Source organism: Lonchura striata, chromosome 24, assembly GCF_046129695.1.
Source record: "Lonchura striata isolate bLonStr1 chromosome 24, bLonStr1.mat, whole genome shotgun sequence".
NCBI lineage: Eukaryota > Metazoa > Chordata > Aves > Passeriformes > Estrildidae > Lonchura > Lonchura striata.
This window is the reverse complement of record NC_134626.1, coordinates 4,482,886-4,504,694: the sequence shown is the minus strand read 5'-3', so window position 1 is coordinate 4,504,694 and position 21,809 is coordinate 4,482,886. Positions and strand designations below refer to the sequence as shown.

General features: G+C 45.3%; 1 protein-coding gene across 9 annotated transcripts in view; it reads right to left on the bottom strand.

Annotated features, from left to right (window-relative positions):
- CAMTA1 (calmodulin binding transcription activator 1) overlaps positions 1-21,809 on the bottom strand; it is a 225,154-nt gene that overhangs the window by 5,261 nt on the left and 198,084 nt on the right. For 5 of the 9 annotated variants that reach the window (XM_031506667.2, XM_077788153.1, XM_077788150.1 and 2 more), the window contains 13 exons: positions 20,706-20,845; positions 20,266-20,462; positions 19,858-19,936; positions 18,717-19,032; positions 17,827-18,350; positions 16,447-16,634; positions 15,838-16,084; positions 15,302-15,373; positions 14,285-14,305; positions 11,658-11,851; positions 11,394-11,468; positions 7,455-7,485; positions 4,025-4,206 (listed from right to left, as the gene is read on the bottom strand). In XM_031506667.2, coding sequence (XP_031362527.1) covers positions 4,025-4,206; positions 7,455-7,485; positions 11,394-11,468; positions 11,658-11,851; positions 14,285-14,305; positions 15,302-15,373; positions 15,838-16,084; positions 16,447-16,634; positions 17,827-18,350; positions 18,717-19,032; positions 19,858-19,936; positions 20,266-20,462; positions 20,706-20,845 — 2,266 coding nt within the window. The remainder of the gene's footprint in view (positions 1-4,024; positions 4,207-7,454; positions 7,486-11,393; positions 11,469-11,657; positions 11,852-14,284; positions 14,306-15,301; positions 15,374-15,837; positions 16,085-16,446; positions 16,635-17,826; positions 18,351-18,716; positions 19,033-19,857; positions 19,937-20,265; positions 20,463-20,705; positions 20,846-21,809) is intronic. The other 4 variants (XM_021534234.3, XM_077788149.1, XM_021534235.3 and 1 more) reach the window with 4 other exon arrangements.

The window sequence follows — 21,809 nt, the reverse complement described above, 5'->3', positions numbered from 1 at the left end:
GGCTGAGGAAGGGACAGCCAACAGCACCAGGGGTTCTCAGCTCCTGCTTGGACAGAGCTCTGCTGAGCCTGCCTGCTACAGCTTTACAGAGAAATCTTCTTCAGGGAGATTTTGGCTTTTCTTCAGGAAGATTTTGGCAGTGCACAGGGGGATTTTTAGCTGGTGTCCAAAAGAGCCAGCTGACATCAAGAGGCTCCAGCACTGCAGAGAAGGCAGCAACAAGCCTCCACTCAGGCTGACAGCCCAAGTTCTAAGTTCACTGGGGTTCTTCATGCTGTGTACAGCCAGATCCCCTTTTCATTGCAGGAAACACAGGAGGGCTGACACGTGACAAATGTGCAAATGACAAGTTATTAATCTCCAGTATATCTAGTTTTATTTTCTTGGAGCAGAAAAGCAGCCTCTCCCTTGAATTTTTAATTAATAATTCTAGTGGTGCACCATTTAGAAGCAGGAGAGCCAGAATCCCTGGTGCTGTGCTAGGGAAGATGTGCCTCTGTGCAATGGACAATTTTTAAAGCTTAGATTAGCTGTGTTTAAGGTACCATCAATTAAAGCATGATTTGCAGTGCAACTTCCAAGTGTTTTCTGTTGCACTTCAGTACTGTAATGTAAAATTAACCTGTTATTATGGATCTCTCACTGAGAACATGCACATTGAATAAGCTGGTGGCTCTTTCACTGAGACATGCTATTCCTCACTTTAGCACTTCACATGCAAGGGCTACACTAACGAAGCACTTTCACTGGAAGAATGCAAGACATGCTTTGCTGCAAACTTCAACCTACAGCATGCAATATCTGTACTGGTGCACAACTATTGCATCTGTTTGCCTGGAACACACATGCCAACAGAAGTTAATTACTGCAGCACTCAGCATTTGCACTAAAACAGATCTTGGTTCAGAAACAGAATCACAGAATCATAGAATGTGAAGGGTTGGAAGGGACTTTAAAAACCTTCTAGCCCCAACTCCCCTGCCCTGGGCAGGGACACCTTCCACTATCCCAGGTTGCTCAAGGCCATATCCAACCTGGCCTTGAACACTTCCAGGGATGGGACTGCCACAGCTGCTCTGGGTAACTCATTCCAGTGTCTCAATCCTCACAGAAAAAAATTTCTTCTTAACATCTAACCTAAGATTCCCCTCTAATCAATTTGTATCAGTTACTCCTCACCCTATCACTACAGTTCTGGATGAAGAGTCCCTTTTCAGGTTCCTTGTAGCACCCTGCACACACTGGAAGGTGCTGTGAAGCCTCCACACAACCTTTTCTTCTCCAGGCTGAGCAGCCCCAACTTTCTCAGCCTGTCTTGGTAAGGGAGGTGCTCCAGTCCTCTCTTATCAACTTCATGGCATCCTTTGGACTTGCTCCAACAATTCCATGTCCTTCTTATGTTGGGGACACCAGAATTGTGTGCAGGACTGACAGGAGCAGAGTAGAGGGTGAGAATTCCCTCCCTCCCCTCGTGGCCCTGCTCCTTTGGATGCAGCCCAGGACACAACTGGTTTCTGGGCTGGGAGCAGTCAGTGCCAGCTCACGGGGAGTTTCCCATCAACCATGACCCAAAGCCTTTCTCCATGAGGCTGTTTTCAATCACTTCTCCACCCAACCTGTATGTGTATGTAGGACCTTGCACTTTGTTCAGCTTCCTGAGGTTCACCTGTCCAGGTCCCTCTGGATCCATCCTTTCCCTCCCACACAGCTCAGTGGTGTCAGCAAACTCACTGAGGGTGCCCTCGATGCCACTGTCCACAGCACTGACCAAGATGTTGAACAGTATCAGACCCCACTCATCACTGGCCTCCACGTGGACCAGAAACCACTGACCACAGCTCTTTGCACGTGGCCAACCAGCCAGTTCTTCATCCACCCAGTGGTCCATCCTCAAAACATGTCCCTCCAATTTAGAGACAAAGGTCATATAGGATAGTGTCAAACACTTTGCATTTACAACACTTTCCTTGGTCAGGTGGGATTTACATCATTTACATGCAGGTGTAATAACTACTGCTGAAAAACACAGACACAAAATAGTACAGAATTTCTCTAAAGATATAAACTGAAATCTGCCACAGGTACATTACTGAAAGATGCTATGTAATGGCTTAAAACAAACCTGCATTTCACAGCATTTACACACTTAGGCCTCAAGATGATAACCACCCAAATTCACCAAGCTACCATGTTTTTTATTAACTAATCTCTTTGTTCAATGCAATAGTGTGTGTGTCCCACTGCAGGTGTGAGTGCAGGTAGGTACTGTGTGCCCTTTATTCCCTGCCTGGTAGATATGGAAACCTGCAGCTGTCAGCCTCTCCTCCTCTCTCCGGAGCTGGCCCTGGGATGCCAGGGAAGTTCTTCCTTCTCCTTGGCAGCTGGTACAGGGCAGCCCTGCTCACCAGGGGCTCTGCAGCAGGCACAGCTGAGTGAACTGAAATATCTCCAAATGTTACTAAAAATGGAACCAGTCCATGGCCAGAGTGTCACTGGGGAAGCTCTGAGGTGTTACTGTGAAGACCATGCTGCTTCCTCAACCCATGATAAACAGGAGGTACCAGAACCAGTGCATGCACCAAGGTAATCATTACCTGAAATGCTTTGTCAAGAGAACCTAAAAATAATTATCTTCAACCAATTCTTTCTTGGATAGCCTGCACTGCAGCCTTTCCTGTGTCTTAGAAGCCTCTTCTTAACTCTTCTTGAATTCCTTACTCAGTGGCACTTGATTTGATTACAATAATAGCAGGGACTGGTATTTCCTCTTCATTAATACTCAGTGTAATAAACACTCAAAATTTTCAATTGCAGTTAAAAAATACAAGTTGACCATGGAAGAATTTTGAACAAATTAGGACCCTTGAGAATAGAAATCCTCTGAGTAAGTGCTGCTAGGAAAGATTTTAAGTGAACAATATAGCACTGCCTTCATTCTATAAGGCAATCTTAGGTTAACATTTTTCCAGTCTTAAACTGAGGCAGGGAAGAGAACCAAAGTGTAGCATTTGCAGTTACAAGCATTAGTAAACTGCTGTAAGGAAAAGAACAGTACTGGGATTTAGAGAATCAAGCAACAGAAAGAATGTTAGAGAAGATGCTTCAACCCAGTTTGGTAGACTTGCAGTGAGATGATTTTTTTAAACAACAGAGGAAATGAGGGCAATGCAAGTGACAGCAGCAGGCCAGGTGCTGCTGGATGGTGTGCAAACCTCTCCAGGAGTCTAGAAGCTCTGTCACACTGGCTTGGATCACTTCTGGGAGTGCCTCCCTGAGCTGAAAGGGGCTGGAGTGAGGACAGCTCAAGTGATGCCCAGCTGTGAGTGAAGCACCCCAGAATGGGAAACAGGTCCTGACTTTTGCAGGTCTCCAAACAAAATACACCATCCTATGCCAGCAACTCTGAAACCATGCACAAAACTGGTTTTTGACCGTACATCTGATTTTGCACTGATGAAGCCTTGAACACCTCCCCAAATAACATTCTCCAGACAGTAAGCACTTCTAAGGCACAAAGTTTTCCCTCTGCAAGTGCTGAAGAGCAGATGGAAGGAAAAAGCACGTGCAATAGAGATGACCACTGCTAAGGTGTCTGAAGTCACAGCCGTGATGCTGACATACACAAAGGCAAGAGAAGATGATTTCAAACATGAGCTTTGAACCCTGACTCTTGGGAGATACATCCTGGTTCCCAAACTGCTCCAGCCAGCCAAAGTTTCTGCCCCTCACACCATGTTGCTCACTTGGGCAGTGCATCAGTATGTGCTGAAGCAATGTAATAAGCAACAGCCCCAGCGAGTGGCAGCTCCCTCCCCAGTCCTGTACAGGGTGTCAGCAAATGAACCAGCCCTACTCAGAAAAGGTCACAGCAAACGATGGCTTCATGGGTAAAGCAAAACACAAAGCTGCTCCATCAGAGTGACTCCGTGATGCCCAGCCAGGGAAATGCTGAATGAGTCCAAATGCTGAAGATCAGTTTACAGGACAGGGTGCAAGAGCCAGAGAAGGCTGGCTGGCGAGTTACCTGTTGCTCTGAGAGCTGAAATGGCCTGTGGGATATTTAAGACAAGGGAGATCTTGCCTTTTTCCAGATACCTCATTTAGGCAGCAAAACAAAAAAGACAGAAAGGCCCAATAAGAACGACACCCCAGAGCACGCAGTCTGCACTTTAATACACACATCTGAGCTCCAAACACATTCAGCCCCTGCAAGAGGTAAATGAAAAAAGAAATTACTTTGAAAACTTTTGTTGTAGGTACAGTGAGGCATATCCCATATGACATTTTCACACATCTTCCTGACTCAAACAAATGGGACTTTCCTACCCCTCCTCTATTCTCTATCTTACTAATTGAGGCAAGAAACCAGGTACCTCAATGCAATGCCTGCTGCACAGCACAGATTAAAACCACATTAAAAATCCAAGTCCTAGATGCACAGGAGTAGGCAAAGGTTTGTTGCTAAAATGCCAAAAGAGGGAAGAGTATGCAGAGAACAACAAAACACAGCAGATGTTGTTTATTCAGGTATGAAATGCAGCTGTACTTACCAGAGAAATTACTTCAGATGCTACACACTTAGCTCCCCGAAAGTGGAGAGCAGCATTTAATCAAACTGTGAGAACATGGTGGGGTAAGGGCTTATTTGTACATGAAAGGTGAATGAAGGCAGTTTTTGTTACTTATGATCACAGATAACAAGTGCATTTCTTCTGCCCCAGAGAAGACAGAAGTTTTGCTGTAGGCAGAAGGTGCCCGACTTGTCATCCCCTTGAGATGGGAAAGACTCACTCCTTGTGATCTCCTCCAGATCATCTCCTGCCCAGGTAGGGCAGAGAGGGTCACACTGCAGGCAGCTGTGCAATTTGTTCACCTCTACACCTGGACTGGGAGCAAAGTTCTCTTTTGCAAGAGGCTACAGAGGATGGTTTGACCAATATGAAAGCAAACATTTGTGCATGGGGGCATGGTGAGTAGCTGAAATCCCTCTACTGAAGCAGGTTCCCTTGAGATGAAAAATGTTAATTAAAAGCAACAGCAACTGGATGGGGATTTTTTCCCCTAAAAGGTATTTAAATTTCTACTGCAGAAGGATACAAGTCTCATCTCCACAAGAGCCAGCCAGTAAAATCTCCTGCCTCTTCCTCTTTTACTGATCCTAGTGTAATGTCACCCAAATAAACCCAGGAAAAAAAAAAATCACTCAATTTGGAAAGGCTTTAAAACTGAAACCCAGGAGCAAATGATGCCATCATTTATCTGCACACTGCAGCAGCACCTGTACAGAAAGCACCCAATTTGTGCATTACAGAGAGGTTTGCAGGTGTTCCCTCAGCAGGAGGGCTGTGTCAGCCTGTGCACATCAGCAGGCCTGGGAACACTCCTGGTGTTTGTGCACTCCAGCAACAAACAGACACACTCAGGCTGTTATCAGAATGCAAAGCAGCACAGAACATTTTGCCATTACACTTACTTTGGCAGAACAGCAGCCAGTACACACTGAGACAGCTCACAGTTTACTTTTTCCAGAGAGCCACCCCATTTCCCCATCCATCACACATCATTGCTCATCCCAGGCAAAACCTGCAAATGCTACCAAACTTCCAGAATCTGCTTCCTGCTAATTTCTCAAATGCTACAACATACACAAAGCCTTAAAGTGCACCATTTCTCCTCCAACACTGACAACTGGCCTCTGCTGACAGCAGCCCTGCAGAGCCTGGCCTCAGGGCACATCTGGACCTTTGTTCTCATTTACCCAATTCGTGCTTCATCTGTTATTAGTAAAAATTCCAAACTTTAACTTGTAAAAAACAAAAACCTACAACAAAAAACGGTAGCACAAAAGTAATAATTTGGAAACAAATGTCAATAGCTGCTGCTCCTTTGTTAGCCTAAATAGTTAAACAAATAATGGTGTCTCCAGCAGGCCCAACTCATTCTCTCACTCTTCAGTCTTGAAAATGATCTCTGCATTTCTAAGTCAATAAAATTTAGTCATCAACAATGCTGTTTTCTTTTTACAACATTACATGGAAGCAAGGGTCCAGGCCACCTCTCTCTTGCTGAAAACATGAGCAGTAAGCACCCAAATGGTGATGTTTCTGGCAGCTGTTTTTTACAAAACACCCTCCTGCCCTAACAACTTCTCAAGTGCAAGATGGAACAGAGCAGCCTGCTGACAGTTGAGCCACATGCCTTGAGAAACCTGTCACAAGAATTCTTCCACTGATAGCTAAAGATTTTTAGCTTTTTCATGTATTTGTAACTTTGTAGGTTTCTAATATATAGTTTTATAGATCCTAGCACCTTCATATCCTTTTTCACACTTTAAAACAATAGATAACACTTTTTAATACATTATGTCACACTCTTGAAATTCTATTTAGTCTTGTTTTCAAGAAAAAAACAAGGACATCTTGTTTTGTACCAGCATTTGAGAATCAAAACAAGATTTAGGGCAAAGAATCTCCTGGAGACACCCCAAGGGTGAAACTACTGGATTTACCTGCTAGACACACTAATTAATTAACCTTAAAAAAACTTCAGAAATCCCATACCGCACATGCTCATACCCATGTTTGCTGCACCTGAATGCTTTTACTAAAGAACTGCCCTTTATATTAGCGCTTTAATGTTGTTTGGAAAGCTCCTCTTTTGATTCCAGGCAACACCACCTCTTGCCAGCCTGCTGTCTCACACCCAACCAGCCACTGATGTGACTGAGCACACAGGTGAGTGGGCTCTTCATGCTGAGAATGAGACTCCCAACAGATGCTCTCTTGGCACTCACTATAACACAGTTACAGCATCTTCACTTCATTTTTTTTTGTTTTCCTTCCCAATATGTGGATTAATAAATGAGCTAAACAGCTGTCAAAAAGCTCACCCTATAAGGCAACCAGGTATGTAACTTACCAAAGACCAACTTATAGAAAATAACCAGTGGTGCTTAACCACCTTTGGGAGTAAAGAGCAGTGTGAGGAGCTCTTCTGTTCCATCTGGCTCAGGCAGAAATAGATACCCATTTAGAGTAGGCTGCACCTGCAGTGCAGCTTCCTATGATCTACCCTGAATGCTGCTGCAGTCCATGACAACGGAGTTCACTGAGTGTGTGAGTGCAGACTCTGTCAAATTCCAACATCTACTCACAGCCATTTTGGATACTGAAAAAATACCCCACCAACAATGCCATCTAAGCATGCCCATGATGAATATACATGTCCTTTTTCACACATTCATGCACTGGTAACATCTACTGCAGAGCTCTGTCCTGTTACAAAAGCAGCAGTGTTAGTCATTGCAGTAGGGTTAGTTTATTAAAGATTCTTTCATATAATTAATGGAGGTGAAACTTACTGGCATATCTCGGCCACAGCCCCATGCAAGCAAGCAGAAAGCAAATATATTTAAAATGGAAGAGAGGAACTGGCTAGCAGGCAGCTACACTCACCCTTTTGTACAGCCTATGGTCCACCAGAGGGCTTCAGAGTGCAAAACAATACCAAAGAGCCATTAGACACACATGGCAACAACCATACCTTACCCAGAGCTTCACTTCAGGGAGGAGGAGACAGCACTTCTGCTTGCCTGGAGAGAAAGAACCCTTCCCACTCCTGCCTAGGGACTCCTTTTACAGGGAAGGGCAATCCTGTGTTTAGGTGCTTTAGGGCAGAAAATTATAAGCAAGTAGAAAAAACCCAACACTGTCATTCCCGTGGCATTTCTAGCTGCATCCTGCCTTCCCTGGCAGCCATCACCTCTTTTCTATCTCACTCCAAATGCTACTCCATAGAAAACACTGCAGACCATTATTCCATTTTAGCAATGGTTTAGATATTCCCCCAGAAGAGTAAAAGTTTCCTACAAATCAGAGAAAGAATAGGAAATAGGAGGTTACCTTCCCAGTGCAAGCTGACTGTACCATACATGAATTCAGCTCAGCAAATCCAAACCCATTCGGAGCGCCCGGATTTCCTTGCAGCTCTAGATGTGTCACATCTGGGGATCACTAAGTAGGTGGAGTCTTTCCAAAACCATTAACTATAAAAAGCTGTGCCTCTGCCTCAGGACAGCAAGCCTGGAGGCAGCTCAGCTCACAGGAGGTGTCAGGGGCAAGCTTTAGGCTGGAAGTTAGTCAAGTACAAGTTGACAGGTTTGGGCACCATGGGAAGATGGGTGAAGCTCTCCTGGGAGGCCAGGAAGTTTCTGTTTCTCATTCTCAACAAACACTTCTGTGACAGATCATGTTGATACTGTGTTATGCTCATGCATGTTTTTAATCAGATTTTGGAGAATATGACAATAGATGGATAAATATGGGGGGGGGGGGTTTGTTCAAAGTCAAAAGGAAAGAATACATGTCTGACGGTCAGAATGACTCCTGCTGATGAATGATCACTTTTGTCTTCATGACATTCAGCTACTCGAGCTCCACTATCTTCTCTAAGAGTATATTCAGCTAAAACTTACTGATTTTCATGTATTTTTCAAGTATTTTCTGATTTTCATCAACATTTATGCATCCACTACTGAGAGCTCCAACTGCAGAACCTCTCATTAACTCTCCCAAAACACCTGATATACCTTCTGGTCAGGCAACAAACATTAATTTCAGCAGATCAGATCCTCAAGGTGATCAAAATCACATTTGAGATATTAAGCCTTTGTGTCAAAACATCATTAAACAAAGCAGGACAAGATGACCATTTAAGCTGTTCTGAATGCAAGCAAACAGTTCTCATGACTGGCTTAAAGTAAACTTTGATCACTTTTAAACAGGAAAAAAACCCACAAGCAGACTGTTGCCTGGGGAAACCCTGAATAAATCTCACCTAAAGGTTATAGAATAAGCTCTTGAAAATAAGCTCTTTTGAGTTGGCAACAGAATTTGCTCATGGCCAAGGCCTAGGTTAAACAATTCAATTTTTAAAAGGTTGAATTTCTGAACTTTAAGCATTTGCTGCCTTCTCACTTAGCTCACTCTTCTTACAACAGACTGCAATTGGCTTTTGCAGCCTCTTCCCCCAGCTCTATCAACTGGCAGAAATCTGTTACAAGATCCTGTTTGTTTGACATTCCTGTGCATGCTCTCTTTTCTCTCACTCCCTCAGATTTTCCAAAAATAGTTGTCATTTCTATCCCTTGCACTGACAAGCTGCTGTGGTTTAAAAAGTGGCTTCACAGTGCCATTTTTATTCCACAGACCATTAACTAATATTAGGTACTAGCTGTTATGGCTCACCCCTGGATGTTCAGGAGCTTGGATGGCTGAAGTGTTTCTTTCTGGAGACTGGGGCTTTCTTAAATTCTTGTTTATAGCAGTGTGCTAATTTGGAGTAATACAGGAGGAGACTGCAATGAGATTTCAACAAGCACAAAGAGTGTGTGGGCTCTTAGCACAAGTACCAGCCCCATCATCAGCTGTACCCTGTGTGAGTGTCACATGGGAGACTGAAGGGATATAATTAGGAAGCTTACACAGAGGTGATCTGGAACTTACTTAGCATCTTAAGCTTTATTGCTCTATTCTTAGGAAGAGGTAAGCAAGAAAACTCAAGCAGAGAGGAACAACGTCCTTATTGAGACACAAAAAAAAATTAAAAACCTTGAGGAAGAGCGGGTGAGAAGGAAGCAATTCCACCTGGTACCCCGGTGTGCCTGCAGCACAAGGCAGCTTAGAGAGAGGGTTGCAGAGCCAGGTTTGGGAAGGAATGGAGGCAGGTGCTCTTGCCAGGATATGGCTGTGCCAGGGTAAATGCAGGGATCTGACCCTCAGGACAGGGAGCAAAGAAACAAACACGTCAGTCTGAGTCAGCTGAGATGCTGGAGCAATTTCTGTCTGGACCTCCCCAAGAGCTAAATCTCTGCTGCAGGGATGCCCAGAGCAGTGATTGTGGTGCTGGAGAGAGGAGACTGACCCTGGGTCTGGCCTGCAAACTTCAGTGGTGCAGATGAGCAAGGTCTCTACAAAGGGAAGAGGAGACACTGAGAAAGAGGAAGGCAACAAGCTGAAGTCAAGAACTGTTGGAATCATGGGCAATCTAAGCTCTGTAGAGTCTGTGTTACCCAACAGCTGGAGCCCTGTTTGGTGTGCATGGCACATCCTGGGTGTTGGTGGGAACCCCAGGGACACAGGCAGACCAGAGGCATTCCCTGGGCCTGTGTCTGAGCTGGCTCTAAGAGCATCTCAGGCTGACCCCAGAGACCCCATGGATGGAAACTTGGCATGTGGTTCTCCCAGGGACTGCCTGGATCTCAAGCAGATCTGAGAGGATACAGAAGTTCTGACCCTTCAGGGCATGCTGCACAGCAAACACAACAAAACAACCACTTTGGTCTCTTCCATATGCCTTGCTGAAAGAGGGAAGTCACTTGTGCTTCTTCATCAATGACTGTGGCTGTTTCAAGAGCACTTGGAAACAGCCTGGGAACAACAAAGCCCTCTTTCTTGTCCACACATGTAACTTCCCACTGAACCTGCAGGTAAGACATACTTCCACAGCATGAGCCACACTGACCTCCTGCAAAGGGAAGCTTTGAAATCCTGCAATAAGGACTGAGTCTGTTTCTAAAATCAGGAGCCTATCACATGCCTCTAAGAGCTTTCCTTGTTAAATGTCACTGGACTGAACTAAACACACTTCAAAATGCATCAGGTGTGACGAGCTCCTGAGTGGATGAAATGCATGGGTAGTGAGAATGGAGGGGGCAGAGTCAGAAACATCAGGATTCAGCACTGTCTAGGCAAAGTCCCAGTTTGCAACTTGATCATGTAGGGAATCCTTTCAGCTGAAAACCACAGCAAACACGCTGTTGGTACGGCAGTGCTGGCTGCCATGGGGAAGCACTCTGGCAAGCCTGTGCTGCTCCCACACTGGTTCATCCTCATGTCTGTGGAGTGGCTGACGTGAACTAACCTGTCCTGCTCCTCTGCCACATCCCACCTACCCACACTGAAGAGAACACACACTTGAGGAGAGCCAACCAAATAATTCTCTGCCCAAACTAAAGGCATTTCCAGCATACACTAGATGTCATCACTTTTTGCACTTTCCTACATACCATGAATGTTTTGGACAGCACTCAGAAGCTGTACCTATGATTTAACAAAGGGTTTTTTTTAGACTTCCTCAAGTCCAGCTTTTAAAGTCAAACAACCTGGGCTGTTTTACATTATAAGCAATGTACACAATTCTCTTTCAGCAACAGTCCTAAGTTAAAGATGTCATTTTCCACAGTGCATCTTGGAGAAACAGCTCAGCTTTGTTCTTTGATTAACAGATCTGTAGTGAGCTGGTTCTGTCATATCTACATTGCACTCATTGCAGACACACCTGGATGTTGTCACATTGATCTAAGGAAGGGCAGATACCAAAAGACAGTGTCATACCTGTGGCGGCAGCGTCGTAAAAACCGCATAATCTTGCGAGCAGCTTGATCCTGCTTCTTGGTAAGCAGACTGCTTCTAAACACAAAAAACCCCAACACTGAAGTGTAGGCAAAACTGGGGAGAATACTACTAAATACAAGAATAATTATCCTATGAACCACAGTCCTTTTCCCACTGGCCTTTGTCTGTGAAGCCCAGCACAGCCTTGAAGAGCATAAAAACAATCTATAAAGATCCCAAGGGCATCAACAGCCCGGGGCTCACCTGAGTTTCTGCTGTACGATGGTGGCTGCCCGGCGGTTTTGCCTCCTCTTGCCACACTCCTTGTAGCTGCGATAGTACTGCTGGATCAGCATCGCGGCTCGTCGGCTCTGCTGGAATTTTTTCTGCTCATAGTAACTTCGGAATTTGCTCTGGATAAGAATGGCAGCTTGCGTCATCTTTTTATAAAGTGCATACTACAACAGAAACAAAGAGAAGCTGAGGCATCCCAGTAGGACTGGTGAGAAGCAGGTTCCTACAGTGAAAGACTCGTGAGCCACTAAGATGTGATGGGAAGTAAATGAAGTAGCTATTCCCTGACTGGGAATGGTGTAAGGAAATGGTGACAGCAAACTGGAACAACTGTAAGATCAGGGGCAGAACTTGGTCTGCATCAAGGAAACAACTAGCTGTTTTTCTGCCTGTGGAACAGTTTGACTGGATTAATAGAATCATAGGATAGTTTGCACTGGGAGGAATCTTTTAAGGTTATCTGGTCCAGCTCCCCCAACATGGACAGGGACATCTTCAAGATCAGGCTGCTCAGAGCCCCATCCAGCCTGCTCTTGAATGTTTCCAGGGACAGGGTGTCTGCCACATCTCTGGGCAACCTGTGCCAGTGACTCACCAGCCCCAGTATAAAAACTCCCTTGTATCTAATCTGAATCTACCCTTTTTTAGTTTGAAGCCATCACCACTTGTCCCATTGCAACAAATGTCTCTCCCCATCTTTCTTAAAAACCAAACAACCCCAACAAACCCCCAAAACCACAACAGTTGTAAGTCTAATACTGAGCCTAAGACACAGGCAAAACTAAATCTCATTAGAAATCTGTAGCAAGCATCCAATGAACTCACAAATTTGCATGAGCAATCACACACTTCCCAAATTCCATCTAGCACTGTATTATTTCTAGCCCTGTGATTCCCAGTAAGCAGGTACAAACTCTTAAAAAGAATATCTTTATTCCACATCCTTTTCCTCTGACAGCATGCAAGGGGATGATCACTTAACAGAAACCCTGTGCATTCATGCATATTTTTATGTCCTTTCTGAGATGGAAATGTAGAATAACGTGTAGAAGTTACACTTATGCTACTGTAACAGATGTTTTCAGTGTTTGCTGATCTTATTTTGTTAAGTTTTAATAGGTTTAATAATTTCAAAACTGATGTGTCTATTGTTCATGGATATTTTATCAGCTTTGACTTCTGCTCACTTTATCAGACAGATGAGTAGCAGCTACTGCCCCATACAGGGTCATGTCCTAACATTTCTCAGTATTTTACATTCTACTGGGAACAAAAACCCCAAAAGGAAACAAACAACCCTCCCAGCATAATCCCAAAGAAAAAAAAAATCCTCCAATATCATCACAGAGCACCATTTACCAAATTTCACTTTTTGGAATTGAAGCAGTCATTAGGAGCAGTCATATTTTGCCATTATTAATTTTTTTGTTTTGTTTTCTTCTTTTCACTTTTTAACATTTTTTAATTAATGGATCAGATTGTGATTTTAAATTCGCTGTTTTAAATAAGTCCACTCATGGGCTGGTACTGGTTTTCTTTCAAAGTTTTAGCCCAGATGGGACTTCTGTGGCTGAGTTACAAACCCCTGAACAGAAGGGTTCAAATACAAAACCATGCCATGAGCTGTGACTGTTCCAATCCAGTCACAAACCTTTGCTGATCAGTGCAGTACCAGATCAGAGAATGAGGCAGAAGAGAAATTAGCAGTCACTGCACAGACCAGGCCCCACTATGTCTGCATGCAACTCTAAGACCCAAGTAGCTGCGTCCTGTCCACCTCTTGTTCCCTTTTTCTTTCTGGAAAAGGGATCAGTGGAGATGTCTCCTAAACTCCTCTCCAAAGAGGAAAGCCTTGGTGAGCTCAGTGTCCCAGAGCTCAGCCCACTTGTGGTGACAAACAGTTCTCAGCCTGACACAAAACCACAGGGCAGGGGGAAGCTGTGGATGGAATATCACCCCAAGGACACATTCTCTCCAGGAAAAACACACCTTGCCTCCTGGTAGCCCTGAGAAAAGCTCATTTGATTCTAGAATCTGATGAAATCAACATGTTGCACAGCTGGGAAACCCATCTTTACAGCAGAGAATTATTGACTGTGAACAGTTTTAAGAGTGGCACCAACAGTTGTCCTCCAGCATGAGCAGCAGCATACTGAGATGTTGGTCTTAGGAATTCAGCATACAGGTATTTCAAAGATGAATGGTCAAAACACTTCAGCAGGCAAGTAGAATGTGGAGGACATTGGCTGACAGGTGGGAAAAATGTTCTGTGCTCCCCAAATGCCAAGGCAAAGGTCACAAAGTGACAGGTGATCAGGAGCACTAAAGGAAAGCCTGTCCTCTGGAAACTGGCTGCAAAACCCTCCCAGCAGCTCAGCCCATCCCTGCTCGTGGGAGCTGATGCCACTGTGGCACAGCAGTCCCTGCACAACTCCCAGAAAGTCTGGCTTGTCACTGATTCCTTAACCACAAGCATTTATTAGTGGATACTAATAAAATGTTTCTCCAAAATGCCAGGTTCTTCTTGTTTATACTGACTGTGAAAGTTAGTGACCCATAGGGAACTGTTTCCAAAATAGTGTTTGTATATGTATTACCTTCAAGGCTATCCAAGTAAGCTTGGGGAGAAACAGAAAAATACATAGTTAATGTTAGTTCTGCAAATAAAGAATGCAAAACAAAAAGACCCAAACAATCTTCTTTCAAAAAAGCAATTCCAGGATCCAAGACAAAGCAATTTGTCAAGCAGTTTTTGAATGGAATTAAGCTTCTCTACTACAGGAAGCATCCAGAATGAAAGCCATATGATGGGTTGGATGTGAACCACAACGCAGTCACCTAACACTAGAAAGACTTCCCAAATAAATGTTTTTGAGAGTTGTAAAAAAGCACAGGTGCCTTGCCTCACTTTCTGTTACCATGCTGCCAGGCATTAGACAAACTGTGTCTAGCAGGGTAAAGTGTGAAGAAGGATGTGGGTTCTAGTCCTCACCAAAAACAAACCAAAACCAAACAAAAAACCCCAAAATGAAACAAAACCAAAAATCTCAAACCAAACAAACAATCACCAAAAAACCTAACCAAAAACCAAAAAGGAAAGGTATCTTCTTTTTCTGGGGTTGAGAACTCAGCCTGAAAACATGTCTCCAACCAGAGTCTGGAGAACAGTCTCAGTCCTGGAAAAACTTGCATCAACCTACAACACGTGACTTCCCATAGTTTAAAAGTTTGGTATATGGAAAATAAAACAACCTATTTTTCATCTTCACCTTTATCAAATGCAAAACCAACTTCAATTTCACAATGAAATTTGGCAAGCAACTAGTCAGAGAACAGTCTCCTTAGGCTGCAGCATGCATAAAGGCCAATATGGAATACATCACAGCCCTCCACCTCAGAGCAAAACCACAGGCATAATCACAAATTTCAAGGATTCCCTCCAAAACTAAGATTCAGAACACAAATCATCTCCCCTTTTCAATTTTGCCTGAGAAAGGTAGCTCATTACTGCACGCTGAAAAGCACAGGAGAGGAAGAGCAGGACAATGCCCACTACAACAGGGTGCATTCATGGCACTTACATGTGCTTTGTAAAATTTCATTTTTTTGATTACCTGTTTGTACTTTCGGTAGCAACGCTGAATAACAGCAGCAGCCACCTCCTGCTGTTCCCGGAGAGGACGACCCTGTGTGGACAAAGGAAGGAGCAGCATCAGTGAGAGTGCACCAAAACCCAGGACACGTGCTCTGGCTCTCAGCTGCTGGCAGGGCAAACCTCTCCTGTCAATGCTGCCTGGTCCAACCCAGGCCTAGGCATTTCCTGGAGATGCCTCTGCTGTCAACTCACATAAGGAACAAGCCTTCAAAATGCATCTTTACACCAAATGGGCAACTAAGCAGAACCTCTGGGGTACATTCTGAGGATGTGCTTTGTGAGTACTGCTCTGCCACAGCATGGCATGGCATGCACTTCCTACACAGTACTTGTTGGGCAAACGTCAACAAACAAATGTCAAAAGCATTGAAAAGGTTATGATACAAACTGTATTTTTGTCCCCGGAGTGGATATTACCCATATTTTGGTTTATAACAAATTATACTCTCTCTCACACACCCATCAAGGAAGACACTGGGCATCTGGGCCACATACCTTGTATTTCCTGAATACTGTCTGGACGAGTTTGGCAGCTTCATAGAGTTCTCTCTGCTCATGATCAGACAGAGTTAACTGTGCAAACTCATTTTCTACCTTCTCGCTGGTGGATGCACTCAGAAATTCAGACCAGTCTGCTGCCGAGGGAAGGCTGGGTTTCTCAAAAGCTATTTCACTGATTGGTGAGCCTGCAGGGCTCAAGCTGGTGTTCGAAGAAGGGGTCAGGGGTTCACTATACAGACTTCTGAAATACCAATCACAGTAGGAATTATTGGCTTACAAAGCACTTGGGCTGGTATCACAGATAAAGACAACAACATTTCTGAGTTCAAGACATAAGCTGATGCTCCTGTCCCTCTCTCCAAGTAACATCCCACATCCCTGAGCCTGCCTGTCCTGCACAGCACAGATATGGTGCTGGAGTGAAAACCACATTCCATTAATTTGTAGGTGTGCTGGCAACAATACATCTGCGCACAAGAGTGTGCCTGGGCCAGCAAGACCAGAACTGAGTCTCACTGAGAACTGCAGGCTGAAGAGTCGGAACATGCAGCCCAGCACTCACACCACACCAAAAGCCAGAGCAACCTCACAGTTCTCACTGACCTGATCTGTGCAGCACTGGGCAAGTGATCGACATCAGCAAGGTAACTGGCCAGCCAGCTCATGGTGGTGCTCATGGCAGCACTGTCTGTCCTCTCCACCAGCAGCGACTCCATTGGCACAAAATTCTCTCGCTTGATCCTGTCAGGCGTAGCTTCAATAATGTGCTCTGCAAGTGTCATCATGTTCACCTGTCAAGGGGGAAAGAACAGCAAACTTTAGCTGCCTGGTAGAAGGTGCCTTGTGCTTCTGTGTTATAGCCCAGATTTAGACAGAATTCCCCATTTTGCCCAAACCTGTGTAAGCTGGAGTCTACTGTTTGTTTCAGCAGTGGAGAGAAATTTATTAACCAGTGCTCACTTGATTTTCTGACTCTTCAGACCAAGCACTGCAGGGTTTCATATTCCCTGGACCTCTTTTTTTCCCTTATTGAGAGCCCAAGAGATCTGGAGAAAGGTCTCTGGGCCCTCCCTCTACAGCTGTCACTAGTCTGTTATTTCCAAAGGAAAAGTGACTTTGCCACTCTTTTGTTGAGATGTGCAGTAGAGCACAACAGGACAATAAAGGCACATCAAGAGAAGGAAAAAATCTTGTGACAAAACATTGTCAGGAAACCTTCCGAATGCTATCCCTCAGCTCAGCAAGTTTCACAGGAATTTTCAACTCATGGAACAGAACAGGAATTTTCAACTCAGGGAACAGAACACTCTTCTTGTTTTGCAGTGCTCTGCTTCACTGGTGTTACACCAGCCAGAGGAGAACATTCAGAGATGCTAAGGCAGAACAGGTAAGGCTGTGCTCCCATTACCCATTTGCTCAGACAACCACTGTATCTTTCTCAGAGTGAGTACTTCTCATATGTCTCTCCTGCTTCTGTTACATTTTTATTTCCTCTATTCCATACATAGTGGGATTCTTCCTTCCCCAAACCCACTGTCTTTTCCATTCTCCACTCTTTCCTACCTCCTATCCTCTGAAGTGCAGAGGCCTGGCCTGCAACCATAGCACCACCTCTCTCACATCTTGTCTTTGTAGGGGCTGCTGCCCAGTTCCCACAGGCCTATTAGGGCACCTGAGTCACATGCACTGCTGTGATCAGGCTCTGCTTTTTCCTTTTTCTTTGCACAACTGCAAACCATTTTGTGCATTCTGTACGCTGTTGAAGTGTACAACCCTAAATGCTAACCATTAGTCTTTATGTCTGCATTGGAATTGGAAGAAAATGACCAATGTGTGGTCACACATTGACTGTGTGACCACCTCCTTCCTCAAAGCATAATTCAGTCTCTAGAGGCCTCCAGGGGAATTTCTCATGACCAGGATCCTCTGTGCAGCCTCTGTGCTCTATGAGGCTGTTGATCTCAGTGCTGTGGGTGTGTTTACCTGCAGCTCATCCATGTGGTGTAAACAGTCCTCATCCCCTGCGCTGTCCCTGTAGGACAAGAGTTCTGCATCCACCATCTCCCTGTCGGCCATCATCAACACATTCATCTGCTCCCGCTGGCGGAGCCGATGGGCCACAGCCTCCTTCCCCAGGGCAGTGCCCTTCTGGCTCCCTGCCACCTGCACTGCAGACACACCAATATAAATGTCTTTTGGGCTCCATTTGATGCCTGCCTGGCTGCCAGAGCCCCGGTACCCAGTAACTTCTGGGATGTGCTGGGAGAGCTCCCGGCCATAGTCCCTCAGCCCTTCACTGGGGCTGATTGTCTCAGTGGAGGATTGCTTGGAGCTGGAGTTCTGCTTCCTAATGCTTGGCTGTTCCAGGCTCAGTGCAGTGGAAAGCAGCTTCTCTTGCCGGGCTTGAAAATACTCAGGGCTCAGCTTATGCTTTTTGGGTGCAGGGTAATCTTTCTGAGTCTCACTACTGTAATAGCTGGAAGGTTCTGATCTTGGCCGCCTCAGCTCTGTAAACAAACAGATCAATGGTCAAAACTAAACATGCAACTCACTACTGCTACAGGAACATCAACAGCTTCTGCCTCAGGCCAAAGCTCATGCAGTGCTCTATGTACACCTGAGAGGATGTGCAAATGGAGTAACAACCACCCAGGGAGGATAGTGTATCAGTCATCCTAAGACACACCAGTCTTTCCAAAGCAGGCACTCTCTCCTCTTCCTGATGCTTATACAAGTGCATGTAGCACAAGAAAAGAATTAAGCATGGACAGCAAGGCCACAGGTGGAACCTGCTGCCCAGGTGAGCTCCTTGCCCCCACATTTTCACATGTTAAATGTCAGCAAAACAGAGCACGCCCTCCAGGAAGCTTTACCTGTGTTTGTACTGGAAATCACTGTGACTCCCTTCTGAGGCTCCTGAGAGGCAACAAGCTCGCTGTGCCACTGGGACACCCAGCTCTCTGCGTTGGAGTCTGTGCTCGAGGGGCACGGAATCCTGGGGTTTTGCCCAAGCTGAGTTTGCTCATCTCGCTGCAGCTGCTCCAAGCACTCTGCCAACTTCACGTGGCCCCGAGAGCGAGCGATGGCCAGCGGCAATCTGCCCAGGGAGTCCGGAATGGAGATGGCTCGGCGGTCCCACTTGTACAGCACGACAGCTGCATCCATGTGGCCCAGGGCACATGCCCACATCTAAAGAAGAAAAGGTAACTGACCCACTGGGAGACCTGCCTTCTCCTTTCTTATTCATGCAGTGGAGACTGGTCCCAGCTCAAGGAAAAACTCTTCTGATAAACAAAAGCACAACATGCTCAAGGCCAGCAGATTACATTTGTAAATGTCCCAACCCAACAAAACCAACCCAACTCAACATAGGGGATTGAATATATGCTATTCTCTCCTACAACAGAGAAACCTCCAATTGAAAAACAAAGTTGACATTTTGTTTTCTTCTGATTTGGGGTTTTTTTGTGACATTGGCATCACTGCAGAGACAGAACAGCTTCATACACAAAGGAATCTCCAAGGTCAGAAACATGCAGACAGGTCCAGAGGTTGGGAACAATAAAATCAATGCTAAGAGTTGCAAACTGGCAGTTCTGGTTCCATCTGTTTCGTTTTTTTGCTTATCTAAGTCCTCAGTCATGATTTCAGGTCTCCAGTGACCAAGACAGTTTATAACTTTACAACCTCTACAGTTGAATAGTCACAGAGGACAATGTGAAAGAAGGCATGTAAAGTCCTTTTCACACCATGATAGTAGAGACTAGATTCTGTGTAAAACACTAACCAGAACCATCTGCCTGTCCCCTTTCCTCATGTTTCTCAATGACAAAGTTTTGTTCTGTGTGTTCTCTCTCAACAAAATGCCAGGAACCACATCTTACCATGTATGAGCAGGAACACACAGGGACACCCACTCACCAGAGAGTGAAACACTTTAGGAAAATGTCACATCAGAAATAACTCCCCAAAGTGCCCTCAGACTCTCTCAGAAGTTTCAGACCCTGCTCTTACCAGAGGAGTGCAGGAGAAATGATCCACATTCAAAGGGTCAACTTCCAGCTCCAGATCAATGCTGTCTGCATGTTTGGTGCTGCAGGGGAAACAAGAGAAGGAATGATGCTCTGTAGCCATGTCAGGATCATTGTCTAAGCACAGGTTTATCCAAGCACTGTACCACAGAGAAAAGGCCACACATGTATTTACTACAGACAGTGCCCCCACCACAGACATGAAGAGCACGATACATCCAGTGACTGGACTTGCTCTCAAGAGACAGGTCTCATCAGATCAGGGCATGGGAACAAGTTCAGGGACTTGGCTCTTTGTACAAGACAACCAGAAATGTGGACTGAGCAGAGTTTATACATGCTCCTGCAGAGTCTGTGTTGACAGCCCAGAGTCCTGCAGGCTGGGACTTACCGCCATTTGATAAGGGTCTGGATGAGAGTAGCATAGCCCTGGGCAGCAGCCAGATGGAGCAGTGTCATTCCCCGGAAAGTCTTTGAGTGGATCAAGTGTTTGGACTTCGCCCAGCACGCACGACTCATCATCTTCTCACACACCACCACCACACGGCTCTCAAAGCAGCTGCCCAGGGTCCCAGTCCCAGAAACGCACTGAAACACCACACACATCCCAGTTAACCACGGAGAGGAGGTGCAGCTTGCCCTGAACAGGCAGCCTTCCACTTCTGCAAGTACTGAGACAGTGGCAAACGTGACCAAAAACCAGCTGCTGTTAGACACCCACAAACCAGACCTGTCACTTAGAACAAACTATAACCCTTTCCAAACCCCATGCCCCAAAAAACCTCTAGTAAGAAAGCATAAAGATGTGTCTGGACACAGAAGGGTTCATACCTGCACCTGTGTTCCACTGTTCCCATTCCCATTGCTCCCGCCTCCTACTCCTTGCTTGTGTTGCTGGGAGCCTGTCATTTCAGCCATTCTCCTCTCCATCTGCTCAAGTCGCTCCAATATGGACATCCTGAACTGGTTATCTAGGTTGGAAAAAGCCAGAATAAGGACATTTCCATGGAAAGGAAGCTCAGGTTTCAATAGCCAACTACAGGAAGTCACAAACAGCTATCCTGGAAGTGACAGAGGAAATTTGCTCTGCTTGGAAATGCACACACCTTTGCCCTGCAGTACCCTAGCTCTTCAACTGCCTGCAGCCACCCTTTGATTGCAATTCCAGAGAACCTCCTTATAGAAAACAGACAGAAAACTGAAAAATGCAGGCAGATGACAAATCTCTTTCCTTGTGAGTCCAGCTGTATGCACACAATATTAGGGGTAAAGCAAAGTCTTTCAAAAGACAAACTCTAAGCAAATATACCCATTCACTGAGCAGGATCACATCTGCCATTTTTGAGTCACCCCCCTACTTTAAAAGAGTCCTGAATTCAGCTTGGCTTGCATCCTGGAATCATGCAATAATGGTACCTGGAAGAAAAAGACTCCTCTGCTTCCTTCTGTGCTTAGGAAAAGGAGCCTTTAACAGGGCACTTGCTCCTTCCCTGGCAGGCTCCCTTTCTTGGAAAATAGCTTCAGCCAAGCACCAGAAACAGAGCTACCAGAATTGTCAGTGTATGGGCACTGACAATCCTGTAACACCACTCTGGAAAGCCACACAACCCTGGAGCCCTCTGGTCCCTACAGAAGTCTCAGGGCTGTGTCACTGGTTTTCATTTGTCACTATCCCACAGCTACTAAGGCTTGAATGGTGGAGCAGGGACGTTCAGACAGATTAACAGATCATTGCTGAACCTGATGCCATAGAGATCAACTGAGGCAATAATTCTCTGGATAGGGCCAGTCAGGGCAGAGGGAATGGCTGCAAATGCAGATCTCCTTCTGTCCTGTGACCCATAAGGGATAAGTTTCACACAGCTCATGTGAAGCTGGGTAGGACTCTTGTGGATAGGGAACATTTAATGAATCTTGGTATCATGCATAGCATAG